The sequence below is a fragment of the Ceratotherium simum genome, chromosome 26 (assembly GCF_057802395.1).
Source record: "Ceratotherium simum simum isolate JZ-2026a chromosome 26, ASM5780239v1, whole genome shotgun sequence".
Lineage (NCBI taxonomy): Eukaryota > Metazoa > Chordata > Mammalia > Perissodactyla > Rhinocerotidae > Ceratotherium > Ceratotherium simum.
Window position 1 is genome coordinate 10,565,109 of NC_141925.1, and position 14,367 is coordinate 10,579,475.

Below are 14,367 nucleotides of genomic sequence, written 5' to 3' on the forward strand. Positions count from 1 at the left end.
AGACAAATGCCTACAGCTCATGTGTCTCCCACCAGCGGCCGTTCCACCTGGTCACCTTTCATGGTGGCCTCTGGGACCTGCAGCCTCTGCTCCATCCCATACTGGTGGTTCAGTATTGTGACCATTTCCCACAGGGGCTGGGGTGGTCCTGGATTTGATTCAGGCTTCAGGTTGTGTGTTATCAGCCCGCCAGCACTACACTGGGCCCTGTACAGATACTCTTCTTAATCTTCAGATGCTCCTGCTAGGTAGGTACTGTCATCATCTCAACTTTACATTTGTGGCTCATTCTACAACTACTTATTGAATACCTGCTATGTGTCACTCACTGTTCTGGGTACCAGTGATAAACAGTGAACAAAACAGAAAAAAATCCTTGACTTTGGCAGATGGTTGCAATTCATGTATGATATTCACTATTGCTATTTACACATAAATGATGTTTCTAGTGTAGGATCCCAAAAAGGGAACCCCAACTCCAGCCTCGGGAAGGCGCGGACCCACAGACACAGAAGACCGAGCTTGATGCAAACGCAAGAGGTAAGAGGTTTATTAAGCGGAGCTCCGGGTCGACACGTATCTCTCGCAGGAGACAGAGGAGTCGACCCCGGACCTTAAAGGGCAAATTCTTATATAGGGTTTGGAAGCACAAAGCGGGAAAAGGTTGGCGCGGTCTTACATGATTGGCTAATTTAAAACATTTAAACAGTTACATTTTATGGCGCGAATTGCTATGGCGCGAAGCGATTATCAGGTTACACACACGCGTCCCCATCTGGACCCTCCACCCGACCCTCCCAAACTTATCCCTCTGGAGCACTCTCTTGTTCTCAATTCTTCCCCGAACAGTTTAGGGTGGGTCTTTCATGAATAGAGTCAGTCAGGATCGATAAACGTTCCCTCCTATACCAGGAATCCTTAGGGCGTGGAGGTGCCTGTCTCTAAGGTAGTAACTTTTTAATTTTTAATACAAGTTTTACTTCCTTCACTAGATGGGTACAAATTAAAGACAGTTTTATCAATTTCTCAGCTGGAGAGTCTTGGCAACATGTAAGGATTTATTTGTCTAATGAGCAAAAGCAATAAGAATGCCGACAAGGTGCAGCGATTATGTGTGATTATGTAAGCCGTCGATTATGTTGAGATGCATTAGAAGACAATTAAAGTTGTGTGTAAAAGGAGAAGAGCAAACCAGGAAAATGCAGGTCAGGGTTGGCTGGGGATAATGGGACAAACATGAATGGCGATAGCAGAGACTGTCTGAAAGGAAGCATTGATAGGATGGAAAGGTTGTCTCTGGGGCATTAGCATCAACAGAAACTGCTCTGAGATAAGTTATCTCCAAGTGTGCTTGGGAATGATTTCAGTTTCTGAGGCCCTGCTGTGAAATCTCCGTACCCGGAGAGAGGGGAGTGAGGAGGTGGACTCCCGAGAGTTCAGGAGTTCAGGGTCGGGTGGAGTGCAGTTGTGTTCAGCTCGCAAGACCTTTGATAAGGACAAAGTGCTATGTTAGGCGCTGAGCAGAGTCTCATCCTGCCCCCCAGGGCAGGTGGGGGAGATGCGCAGATATGCATCTAACTAAACTCCAGCCATCCCCACACCCCTAGACATGCTTCTAGTTGATAATGTAGCAATAGCCTACATTTTGTGAGGGCTGGCTGTGCTAAAGGCGTTACAAGGTCTCTGCTCAAACCCCCCAGGAAGCCCTCCTTCCCTGATCCTTGTCTCCAAAATCATGGGCCTCCTCCCATCATGCCCTTACCACCCCCACCCCCCGCCACCTTTTCTCTTCGCAGCACCTGGCGCGTACATTTGTTTATGTCCCATCTGTCTTGGTCAGCTCGTCTGCTCCGTGGGAGCAGACACTACTTTGTTCACAGTAGTGTCCCAGAGCCCCCCACAGGTGCTGGCACGTAGTAGGCCCTTCATAGATGTGTGTGGAATGAATGAATGCTCACATGACTCCCGGAGGGGGTTTCATTTTCCTTACTTCACAGCTCTTGCTGTGGGAGCGATGATGAGGCAGGGGCTGACTCGTAACTTGAAATCGTTCATGCCAGTTATTAGCTAGCTGGAGAGGTTGAGTGGTTTTGAGGAACTGGAAGAATTTCTCTTATTAAGGGCAGTGGAGGCGAAGGCTCTGACGCAGGTGTCACCCAGTGCCTTTGATCTTCCCTGCTCTTGCTCTGAAATCCCTGTGCAGCCCTTTCAACTACACAGCTTAAGTCCCGGCTCTGTGCTAGTTCATATTTTGTCTTCATACTTCTTGAGCCAAATCTGCAGCAGTCAGGGTTCAGTGGTCCTGAAAGAAGAGAGAAACAGAACCACCAAGAGATATGTACATATGCTGTTAAAGAATTTGGTGTGTAAGGTGTGGCCTTACACACTTGTGGGAGCAGGTTACGCCTCTATAGGGCTGTCATTTCGGCACCTGATGCTGGGGCTCGAGGTCCTCAGGGTAGGCCGTCAGGAAGGGGAGAGGGATAAAGGGGGGATCAAGAGCAGGCCGGAAGCCACGCCCGAGCTGAAGCCCATGTCACTTCTTGCTGTCTTCGTCTTGGCGCTGTGGGTGTCCTGAAGTAGCCGGGCCCTTCATCGTGGAGGTGAACACGCCCCCCGCCCGGGAGAGCAGGACCCTGAAGGAGGACCCGGAAGGTGGACTGTTTGCAGGCCCAGCTGTCGCTTCACGACAAAGAGGTGAGTCAGCAGGTCTGCAGGAAGGCGTGTGAGCCACAAAAGGGCTGCTTGCTTCCCTTCCAGCCCCCAATCTCCCACAGGAATCGCTTCCACGGACCACCCTAACTGGAAGCATTCAGGAAAGAGAATTCTGGAAAATATGGTGCAGCCTAGCCAAACTGACACATTACAAAGCCACCACAAAATGCGTGCTATTAAAATGAAGCCCTGAGAGGCAGCTTAGCGTGTTTGTTAGGAATGTGGACTTGGGCGCCTCATGACCTGGGTTCAGACCCTGCGTGTGCTGTGGCTTCTGTGTCAGTCACCCGGGGCGGGCCACTTCACGGTCTGGCCCTTGGTGTCCTTGTCTGCAAAGTGGTGATGAAAACAATACCTGCCTCGTAGGGCTGTGAGAGGATGAATTCAGTTAATAACGGGGACGTGCTTATCACAGCCTGAGATAGACATTAAGTGCTCACAGTGTTGACAGTAATAATAAAATAAGAATGCTCACCACTGCACCACTTCCCGTTCTCGCTCATATCAGAGATCAGGCACGTACTGCATTTGGAGAGACTCGTCTAAAGGCTAATCCTAATGTTTGAAGCCGAAAAAAGAGATATGCACCAAGGGACAGTACTCGGCCCCCAAAGACAGGGTTGTCGTTCTACTCGGAGGTTTTCGTCTGCGAGGAAAGGAAATCCACGTCCATATGAAGACTTGTGCGCGGAGGTTCAGAGCAACTTTATTTGTGACAGCCAAAAACTGGGAAAACCCAAATGGACATTGTCAGTGAATAGATACACAAATTGTAGTATGTCCATACAATGAAGAGGAGGGAACTGTTGGTACACACAACAGCTTGAATGAATCTAAATAATTACGCTGAGTGAAAAAAATCAGGCCAAAAAAGAGTATATACTGTATGATTCCATCTATAGAAAACTCTAGAAAATGCAAACTAACCTGTAGACACAGAAAATAGATCAGTGGTTGCTTGAGGATGGGATGTGGGGATGAGTGAGAGGGAGGGAGGGATTACCAAAGGGCCTGAGGAAACTTTTGGGGGTGGTGGATATGTTGACTAGCTTGATTGTGGTGGTGATTTCACGTGTGTAAACATACATCAAAACTTATCAATTACACGCTTTAAATAGGTGCAGTTTACTGTATGTCAATTATAGTTCAGTAAAGCTGCTTAAAAAAAAAAAAAGGCGAGACCAGAACTGCCTGGGGCATCCTGGCATATTTAGGAGCAGAGCCGCACTGCAGGAATAGCTTACTAAAAATCCATCAGTTCAGGGAAGAACAATTGTGAGCAAGTAGTGCATCCCCCATAGGGAAGTTTGTTATTTCTTAAATAACTGCTGTGGAAGGAGAGAAGGAGGTATGTAATGAGATGAGGCTTCCCTGGGAGGACCATAACCTGGTTATAAATTGTAGTAAAAAGAAAGTAAATAAGACTTCCTTTAAAAAGAAAGTCATGAGCAAGGGCTGATCGTTTATGATCAGCTCTACAGGGCAACGATGCATTGCTAAAAAATCAAGCTCTTCATTTGAAAGCCTGTCGGGGATTCGGAGGAGTCACTTTCTGGTTTTCTGAAATGCCCCTGGGCAAGGGGACTTTTCTTCCACCCTTCAGTGATTCTTTTCCCAGAGGTTGCTGGACATGTGTTAAGGTGTCCACCAGGTTCCATTACAAAGGGGACAGGAACTGAAGACTCAGGGAGAAGCCCCCTGAGCACCTTTGCTTGTGCAGTTCCCCCTGCTGACACATCCTCCCACCCGTAGACATCATTGAGACCCTGCCCAGGTGTCATTTCCTCCAGGCAGCCCTCCTGGACCACTCAGGCTGGATTAGGTGCCTTCCTCCTTATCTCCAGTCTCATTCTCCCCTTTGCTCCCTGGACTGCACTGCACTGGCCTCCTTTCATCTCTTCTAAACGACTTTGGGGCTGATGGACTTGCAGTTCCCTCTGCGTGGAATGTTCTTCCCAATATCGGCAACTCTTCAGCCCTCAGGTCTGAGCTCTCGCTTCTTTGAGAGGATGTTGCTGACTGTGCATGCTCACATAGATCAGTCTCAAACCCTTCACCCTACTTCCCTCAGAACAACACAGTCTAAATTACTTGTTTCCTTCTTTATTGTCTGTGTCCAGTGAGAATGTGAAGTCCTTGGAGGCAGAGACTTGACTGTCACTGCTGTGTCCCAGGCATCTAGAACAGGTGGGCAGTGCAGATGGGGCTTGTTTTAACGAGGCATTGGTTCAGCTTAACACAGACAGATTATCCTTGGGTTAAACAAAATGGAAGAGTTATTTCTCTCTCACATAAACATCTGAGCTGGTAAGCGGTCAGGCAGGGGGGCAGCTCTGCTCCATGAGATCATTGAGGGACCTAGGACCCAAGTTCCTTCTATCTCATTGCTTTGCTGGCCCAGGAGAAGGGGAAAAGGGGAGGGAGAGCAAGCAGCTTGGGTGTGTGACCCAGAAGTTGCTCACATCACTTATATTCCACTGGGCAGAGCTTAGTCATGTGGCCATGCTGAGCTGCAAGGGATGCTGGGAGATGTAGTCTTTATCTGGTAGCCATGTGTCCAGCACAACTTCATGGCTTTCGTTACTTTAAAGCAAAAACGATATTGGGGGGCAGTTAGCAGTCTCTGTTACAGTGCTTGATCTGTACTTGTTGAATGAATGAATGAGTGAATGAATGCCCCTGTCCGAGCCCCCTTGAGCTTCCTTCTAGCATGGCACCTTCCACACGGTAATTTATTTGAGATGTATCCGTCTCTGCAGTCCCAGTGCTTGGCCTGCCTGGTGGATGATAGATGTCTAGTGGAGGTTGAATGAATGGCCAGCACCTGGACCGTAAGGGGTTTCCCTTAGTGCTGCGCCATTTGTGGGAGTTGGGGTTTATCTTTGAGAAGACTGTTCATCAGCACGAAGAGCTTTCCTTGTAAATGCAGATGGAAATGGGGGTCCCATTGAGGCAGGTTTTGCCGGGAGATAAGCCCCAGGAGCTGGAGGCAGAGGTGAGGTGCACAGGACAGGGGAGCCCAGGGTCTCTTAGGTATTTCATCTTACCCTCCTCAGCAACCCCCTTTGCTGGTTGGCTTGGGGACTGAGGGGGAGAGCTTCCATATGGTTCTATTGTTTAAAAAATTTATAGGCCAAGTAACTTCCATGTTAAGGGTCAAAACGATTTTCCAGATGTGCTATGCACTCTTAGAAGATGGAGGTAGAAGAACTTTTACAAAGTTTCCTCTGAGACATTCTTGTGAGTATCCAAAGAATAAGAAAACCAGTTATGCCTGGTATTTCTATTAGCTTCGAAAGCCCTTCACAGACAGAAGGATGTGTGGCCCACTGGAGACATAATGGCCTTTGGAGTCAGGAAGATCTGGCTTTTTGGATCCTGGATTTGTCATATAGGAGGTTTGGGATCCTGATTCTTAACCTCTCAGAAGCTTGGTTGATGCCCCTGTGTAATAAGGATATTGATACCTGCCTCATGGGTTGCTGCCAGGGTAAAATGGTGGTGACCAACCACAGGCTGACCTCAGGACCTTTGCACATGCCCTTCTCTCTTCTGGGAAAGCCCCTACCACCATGACCTGTAAATTCCTACCAGATGAGAAAGGCCCTTCTGTGACCCACCAGTATAAACTAGGGCACTTCCCATCACACCTCTTGTGGTATCCTGTTCTTTTGTTTTTTTACAGCATTGTCTCAGGTCTTAATCTGTGGTTATTTCTGTGACCATTTGTTTTATGTCTGTTTCACCACCTGACTGCAAGCCCCTCTGGGGCAGGGGCCGTGTCAGTTTTGATCACCGTATCCCTTGCATCTCACCTGGTGCCTGGTATGGAATCATTGCCCCATTAATATGGGCTGAGAGAATGATCCATATGTAATAAATGCTCAGTAAATTGGAGCCACTTCAATTGAATCCCACAACAGTAGCTTCCTACAATGTAGAGAGTGTTCATGATCTAGTTTTACAGCAGATGAGGCTAAGCTCAAAGGCCTTCAGGCTATTTGGTGGCAAAACCAGGGATCAAACCCAGCTCTTTGGTGCCCAAGCTAATCCTTCTCTTTTATACCTCACTGCTGTATTAATTCTAGAAATACCTAGTGGATGAATGGACCACAAGTGTGACCTGGCCACACCACTTACATCTGCAAGACAAGAAATACAGAGTGATGGTTGGGAGCGGAGTCTGGAGACAAGAAATACAGAGTGATGGTTGGGAGCGGAGTCTGGAGCCAGATGGCCTGGATTGGGATCTCGGCCCCTTGGCTTTGTAGCTCTGTGACCTTGGCCAAGCTACTTAGCTTTTCTGAGTCTCCGTTTCCTCATCTGTAAAATGGGGATCCTAACAGTGTCCCCCCTGATCGGTTTGTTGTAGGATTAAATGAGTTAGTGGAGGTGAAGAGGTTAGAACAGTGCCTGGTATGCAGGAAGCACTATTTAAGTCTTTGTTTAAAAAAAACTAGAATTGGATCTTCAGTGTCTTCCCTGTGAGCTTTTGAAACTGAGGTACCTTGACTCTAATTGAAATGGTGGTTGAGCAGAAAGAAAAAAGCCACGAGAGGAATAGAAACCAATCATGTCTGTGGCGCTTGATAGATCTTGGTGGATAAAAAGTGACACACATGATGTCACTCTGTCTCATAGCAGAAGGCTTGGAACACCAAAGTCTCCTGTCTTCTGAACAACCCTTGAGAGGTTTCTGAATTATAATGAAAGTGGAGTTAGCAAACCACGTGTCTACCAGATTGGTCTGGGGCTGGTGCTTGAGAGGTCGTTCTGTTCCCTAATTTCCTAGATATGTCTTCATTATGGCTTAGCGGGCTTGTACTTTTAATCTCTGATTTCATACTCTGGAATCCTGGGAACCTGTGACTGACTCAGTGGAGGGACAAACCGCTGGTGATTGTGAAGCAAAATGGAAGCATCCGGGGGCCTTGGACTGGGCTTTAGTGGGGTCTCCTAATCGAGAGTCACGGGGAGAATGAGGATTGTTGTGATGTGTGAAACATAGTGGGAACCTCGCTCTAGCCCAGGAGTCAGCAAACTTCTATAAAGGGCCAGCCAGTAAATTTTTCATGCTTCACAGATCTGTTGAGACTACTCAACTCCACCACTATAGCGTGAGAGCAGCCAGAAACCATGTGTAAACAAATGAGTGTGGCTGTGTTCTGTTACGGACTGAATTGTGTCCCCCTCAAATGCCTGTGCTGAAGCCCTAACACCCAGTGCAACTGTATGTGGAGATAGGGCCTTTAAGGAGGTAATTAAGGTGAAATGAGGTCATAAGAGTGGGGCCCTAGGCCAGTAGGACTGGTGTCCTTGTAAGAAGATGAAATTTGGACACATGAGGAGACAGCAGGGCTGTGCGCTCACAGGGGAAAGGCCACATGAGGACAGGGAGAAGAGGGCCATCTGCACACCAAGGAGAGAGGGCGCAGGAGAAACCACCCTTGATCTCCGTCTGCCAGCCTCCAGAACTGGAGCAATAAATTTTTGTTGTTTAGGCCCCCCAGTCTGTGGGGTTTTGTTATGGCAGCCCTAGGAGACTAATACAGTTCCAATAAAACTTTGTTTGCAAAAACAGATGGCGTGCTGGATTTGGCCCCTGGCCTATAGTTTGTTGACCCTGCTCTAGCGGACCATCAACACTAAAGAAGTGAATAGGAAGTTTTTGAGCACATATTCTGGGCCAGGTGCTGGGGATCTAAGAGGTAAACTCGGCACGAGTTCTCTGCTGGAATGGAGGGTACGTTCTAGTGGGGAAGAGCTGGTCAACAAATGCGTGAATGTACAGCCAAGCCGCTTTGAGACAGCCAAGTGCTCGGAAGAAAACACAGCGTGATGTGGTGGGTGACTGCTAGGGGCTGTGGGTAGGGGAGGATGGTCGGGGGTCCTCTGAGGAGGTGAGGCCTGCAGTGAAAAGGTCTAGGAGTAGACTTTCCCAGGCAGAGAGGCAGCAAAAGTCAAAGGCTAGAGGCGGGAGCAAGCTTGGTAGGTTGGGGGGACTGGCAGTAGCCTCAAAGGGAAGAATTTAGGGTAGATTCCCCAGGGATGGGGCTGACTTGCATCTATACTAGTGTCACATGCAGAAGGCCCCTTTTACTGGCATCAGGGTCTTACTGTCTGTCACCTCAGGGCCATCCTGCCTACTTTGGGTTACTCTCTCCACACACTAGCATCCTCACTGCTGCACCCCCCTGCCCATCTCGAGGTCCTGCCCCTGTGGGCGTAGTTAGAGCGGGCTCTTCCCCTTCTCTGCCAGCCCCTCCTTCCTTCCGCTGGCTTCTCTGCATGCTTTTCCCTCTCCGCCCTTTCCTACAGCCCTCAGCTGGATAGAATGACAAGGGCAGGGCTGGTGCATGGTGAGCTCGGAAGGTGGCGGAAAGTGAGATCTTCCGAGGCGTGTGAGAACTGATTGGAGAGTGTTGAGCAGAGGCAGCTTTTAAAAGGCGCATTCTGGCTGTTGAGTTGAAAATAGACCACAGAGTGGTGGCTAGGGTAGAAGCCCCTAGTCCCTGGGGGTTAGAAACATCCCATTTTCTTCTTCGATTCTTTTATTAATGAAATTTGGCCTGTTCTCTTCTTGCCCAGCTTTCTTCCTGCTCTGTTTGGAGGAAGTCCAATCACAGTCGGGTTTCTCCACCCAGAAGTCTCTCTCTTCGCCTTGGCATTCTGCGGGAACCCAGGGCTTCTTCAGGGCAGAGACCGGTGGGCAGTCTTCTGGTCTGCAGTGCACGGAGGCGGCTGCTCCCAGCGCTCCATGCAGGGGCCGTTTGCAGGCAGGGCCTCTGCTGGGGGCTGCCACTCCCTCCGGGCCACACTTGGCCACAGGGATCTTATCACAGGCTCCCCCCAACGAGTTCCCCATCTCAAGGTCCTGCCCCCGAGCCAGTCCCCCTTCTCTACCATCCCTTCATCCCTTCTCCTGGTTTCTGTCTCAGCTCTTTCCTGCAGCCCTCACAAATAACCCTTCCTTTCTTTTCCTGACCTTTTCCTTTATGATGAGGCTTAGTGACTCATCTGGAGATGCTGGGGAGTTTGGGCAGCTGGGCTCCAGACCCTAGGACCACGCGAGAACTGGGGGGCCTTTCCTAGGTACTGTCCCACAGTAACAGCCGACCTCCCATCCCCTAAAGATGGGAACACGCTGCTTGTAAAGCCACAGAGAACAAATCATAGGGTTTGAATGTCCATGTCCTGCTATATGACATTCTCATTTCCTTGTATTGTGAGCAATTCAGTGTACATTTAATTGTTTAATACCTGACATCATCTATGAAGGGAGGGACTAAGTCCGTGTTAAGCACCATTGTGTACATGGTGGCTTGTGTATAGCAGACACTTAATAAATGTGGAATGAATGTAAAGTGAATCAAACGTTATTAATTGGTTGACCGTGGACACGTTCCTTAACCTCGCTAAGCCTCAGTTGCTTCATCTGCAAAGTGATGATAATGATCCATCCCTCCCCGAGCTGGGAAGCTGAAATGAAATCATGCAGATGAAGCATTCGGCCCAGGACCTGCTAATATTTGTCAGCACCTGGTATTTCTAGCTCTTGCGAGGGAACCACACTTGTTTCAGGTGGTAACAACAGCCAGGTCATCAGTAGAACTCGCAGGACTGTCATACTGTGAATAGGGTTCTGACCTCCTGTTAGGTTCCATGCTGACTGTTTGCGCTCTCAGCTCTCAGCAATTCTGTGATCGAGGCATCGCTGGCCCATTTTGCACATGAGTCACTGGGGCTCTGAGAAGGGAAAGTGCACTTTCCCAGAGAGTGTGCTCTGAGTGTGGCAGGAAGCCAGCCCTACGTGGCAGAGCTGGGGTTGAAATTCACGTCTCGCTCAGAGCACACACTTAGGAACCTTTGAGTTCTTGCCAGAGTTAGCAGCCAGGAGGCCCTTGTGGGGGCATAAGCAGCAGCCTTGAATCAGACTGTTTTTTCTGCCTTGAGCTTCCTTGGACTCTGTTACTCTTGGTTTTCTCTGGGCGACAGGAGGCCCGTGGGCACCGTGTTTTGCCCCACGACGGGTGCGTCATCTGCTCAAGGTGGAGGGGGACCAGCAGGTAGAGAGTGTCGGCTGTCCACTCAGGTGGGAGACATGCCTGTGACTTGGACACACACTCTGCGTGGAGGGAGGAGAGCCGCTTCTGGTGCAGAGCGAGCATTGAGCTGGGAGGGCGGAACTTTAGTCATGTTATTTGTTAGTGAGAGGGGAGCATGGGACCCAGCGGTCAGACCCTGGTTTTCAAGGATGTGTAGTTTCTCCCAGGGCAGTGGTCAGGGAAGTTTAAAAATTTAGGGCTCCTATCCCAGAGGGACACTCTCAAAAGTAACAACAACATTTCCTGCTGCCATTGGTTGAGTGCCGTTGTTCTGAGAGTATGAGCAACAGTTTATCTGTGATGCTGCATTAAATCATCGCAGGAACTGAGTGAGGTAGTGATTCTGAGTGCCCATTTTACAGACAAGGAAACTGATACCCTATCAGGAGGGGAAATAATATCGACAGCAGCCATACAAAGTGTCTGCTCTGCGCCTTGCATGTGTTGGCTCAGGTCCCTGCAGCAGCCCTGTGAGGTCAGTGTGACAGCTTGCTTTGTGAGCTGTGGCGGCGTTGAATCAGGAAGGAGAAAGCACAAACCTGCTTTCTTTTTTTTATTTTTTTATTTTTTTAAAGATTTTATTTATTTTATTTTTTCCCCCCAAAGCCCCAGTAGATAGTTGTATGTCATAGCTGCACATCCTTCTAGTTGCTGTATGTGGGACTCGGCCTCAGGATGGACGGAGAAGTGGTGCCTCAATGCGCACCCGGGATCCGAACCCGGGCCACCAGCATTGCAGCGCGCGCACTTAACCACCAAGCCACAGGGCTGGCCCACAAACCTGCTTTCTCTAGGAAATTTCCTGGATGGCAAGGACTGCTTGGGCTCAACCATGGTTAGTTCCTTGATGGCGGGTTTCCTTAACCTTCCACATGAGGGAGAGTCAGAGGCTAGTGCTGTAATGGCCCTTCCTGCCAGCTCCAGGCCAGGGCGGCTTCTCTCTTCACCGGCCTCACCTGCTCCCCAGGAGCTGCTGCCTTTCAGTAACCCACCTCAACACAGGGGAGACGGCCCCGGGTTCAACAGGGAGGAAGAGGAGTGATCCAGGCTGACTCATTGGTGGTAAAACCGTTCTTTTATTCAAGGAAATATTTATGGATTGGATAGTGAATAAAGCAGATGGGTAGAGGTTACCTTATGGTGGGGCAGACACAGGGACAAACGTTTGTCCCAGCATGCCCAACCGAGGACCTGAGATAGAATCCGTAGTGCCAGTCGTGGTGGTGGCAGTGGGGGAGGATTCCCCGATTGGCTTAACCTCACCGTTTGTTCCTCCTTGAGCAGGGCGAGGGGTCACTTGCCCAGAATTACATGGGGTCCCTGGAGGAAATCAGAGGCATCATAAGGAAGGGCAGGGAATGACTACTGGAGAGGCCACAAGTGATTGCTACGGATCTCTTAGGATTCTGCCCTGTGGGAAAGTGCAGGAGGTCTAGTCCTGGGATAGACAACCTTCTCTGATGACACATCCCAGTTGATACAAAGAATCTGAGTCATGCTGCAGTGTACATGTTTATTTGCAATATACGTAATTACATTATTTATAAAATACAAAACAAAAACCAGGTACTTAAAGATGATGAGTAAAAATAAACCTAAATTGGAGTTCTAATATTTCTTTCGGTTTCCCAGTGGATTGTTCTGAGCACCCTGCTCTGGAGACCCCTGCTGTAATGCAGTTACCTGAGGATGACTCATTCCCACGCCACTGCGTTGTGATGCCGTTACCTTCAGTTGAGTCATTCCTGTTCTAACTGTCGTGATTTTTGCTGTATCTGCCCACCACTACTGATTTCATATTTTCTTTAAATTGGCTCCCATTTTTTACTTAAAGTAAATTTATTTGTAAAGAAAACCAGTATCATTTGCCATCAGGAGAAAATAACTGTAAAAGTACTGTGATGGATACAAAACAACCGTTAGTTTCTAGCCAGAAACTCTTGCCTGCACAAAGGTAAAGAGAGGTGAGCACCTAACCAAAATCGTTTCCTCGAATCTTCAGAGAGACCAAGAACAATTAAGAAGAGAAATGCTTTGCCTTTGGGACTCAGCGTTGCTCTCTCTAGTGTCCAGGAACCACAGAAAATGATCCTGGGTTCCGAGTTCTGTGTTTGGGGAAACACCAGTGGGGTGGTTAAGAGCTTAGGATCTGAAGTGGGATAGATGTGACTTTGAGTACTGACATTATCACTTCACTCCTGTGCCTCAGTTTCTTCATCTGTAATATGGGCCTACCTCACAGGGTTGTTGGGATTAATTGGAATCATACTTTCAAGTCTCCTCACATATGATACACAGTTGCTAAATGCAAGCTTTTATTATTATTGGTTTGAGTTGTTATTTGAGCTGTCCCAACCTTTTTAGGAGATATTTTTAGTTTAAATGTATTAACATAGAGACTGATTATTTTTTTTTTTTTTTTTTGAGTAAACTGGTTCCAGAAGAATCTAGCAAACTTCCTCAGTTTCTCCATGGGGCCTGAGTCATACTGGTCTGCAGAGACCCAAATTGAGCTATCACAGGTATATTTGGTATTTTTATCCCATGTGAGTATAACTTTCCCTGGAGTCTGTCCCCTTTCTCAGCACTCCATGGACTCCTGGGGGTACCATTAGTTTGCCTTGAGGATGACATGCTCAGAGCCTCAGAAAACAGGGCAGCCTGCCACCAGCTGGTCCCTGGATGCTGTGAAGGCAGGCCTTACCAGCGCAGATGCCAACCAGGTCCAGGCTGGTGGCATTCGGGAGGCCCTGGGAAGACTGTGGGGAAGACAGGAATGTCCAAAGAGGATGGCCCTCACTCGACGACAGCTGACTCTTGTGCTGTGGGAGAGCTTTTGGCATATAAATGTCGCCATCTGGCTAATGTTTTCTTTCTTTAAGTTGTACTGGGTGGGCAAAACCCATTTGCAGTCGCTGGCCTGAGCCCATCTGTTAATCGATTCCATCCGCCTTTCTTCCTCACCTTGATGACCTTGAAGCTCAAGTCTTGGCTTGTCCCTCATCCCATAGCCCCTTTGTAACCGGTGCCATGGACACAGCTCAGAGCTGACAAGCGGTCCTCTGGACCCAGCAATCCATCTATCTGCGAAGTTACTGAAACCTCCCAAGCCACCTAGACTTGTGTTTCTAAAGCCCCAATAGCTCTGTCAGGTAATGAAAGATATCGAGGGAAATTAGAACAGCAGAAACAACAGGAGCCAAGTTTCAACCAGGACACAAGCTCTGAGTGACTTCATCCAGAAGGGATTTTTTTCCCACTAGCCTTTTATGTAATCTTCCATACCGGTGGGTATATTACAGCAATACTGCAGAACGACTGGCTTATGAAAGGTAAAACATGTAACTACTCCAAATGTTTAGCTGACTTTCCTTTGCAAAATTTTGCCCTTCACTTGCAATTTCTCCCAGTTCTGCAGGCCCCTCCCTAATGGGAAGAGAGAATAATCATCTAAACTGTGGACATTCTGACTGTAGCCATTGCAGTCTGCCCCCTCTGAAAGACGTTTGTAGGGATGAGCAGCACTGTTAGAATGTCGCAGGGCATT

The 14,367-nt window shown here is 48.5% G+C and overlaps 1 protein-coding gene across 4 annotated transcripts in view; it reads left to right on the plus strand.

The window, feature by feature from the left end:
- Nucleotides 1-14,367, plus strand: part of SNX29 (sorting nexin 29) — a 519,309-nt gene that overhangs the window by 263,111 nt on the left and 241,831 nt on the right. The window contains exon 17 of one of the 4 annotated variants that reach the window (XM_087416981.1): nt 450-753. The exons of the other annotated variants lie outside the window; for them this stretch is intronic. Within the exon in view, the coding sequence (XP_087273107.1) occupies nt 450-683 (234 nt within the window). The 3' untranslated portion in view covers nt 684-753. Of the gene's footprint in view, nt 1-449; nt 754-14,367 lie in introns of those variants that run through there. 4 annotated transcript variants of the gene reach the window in all.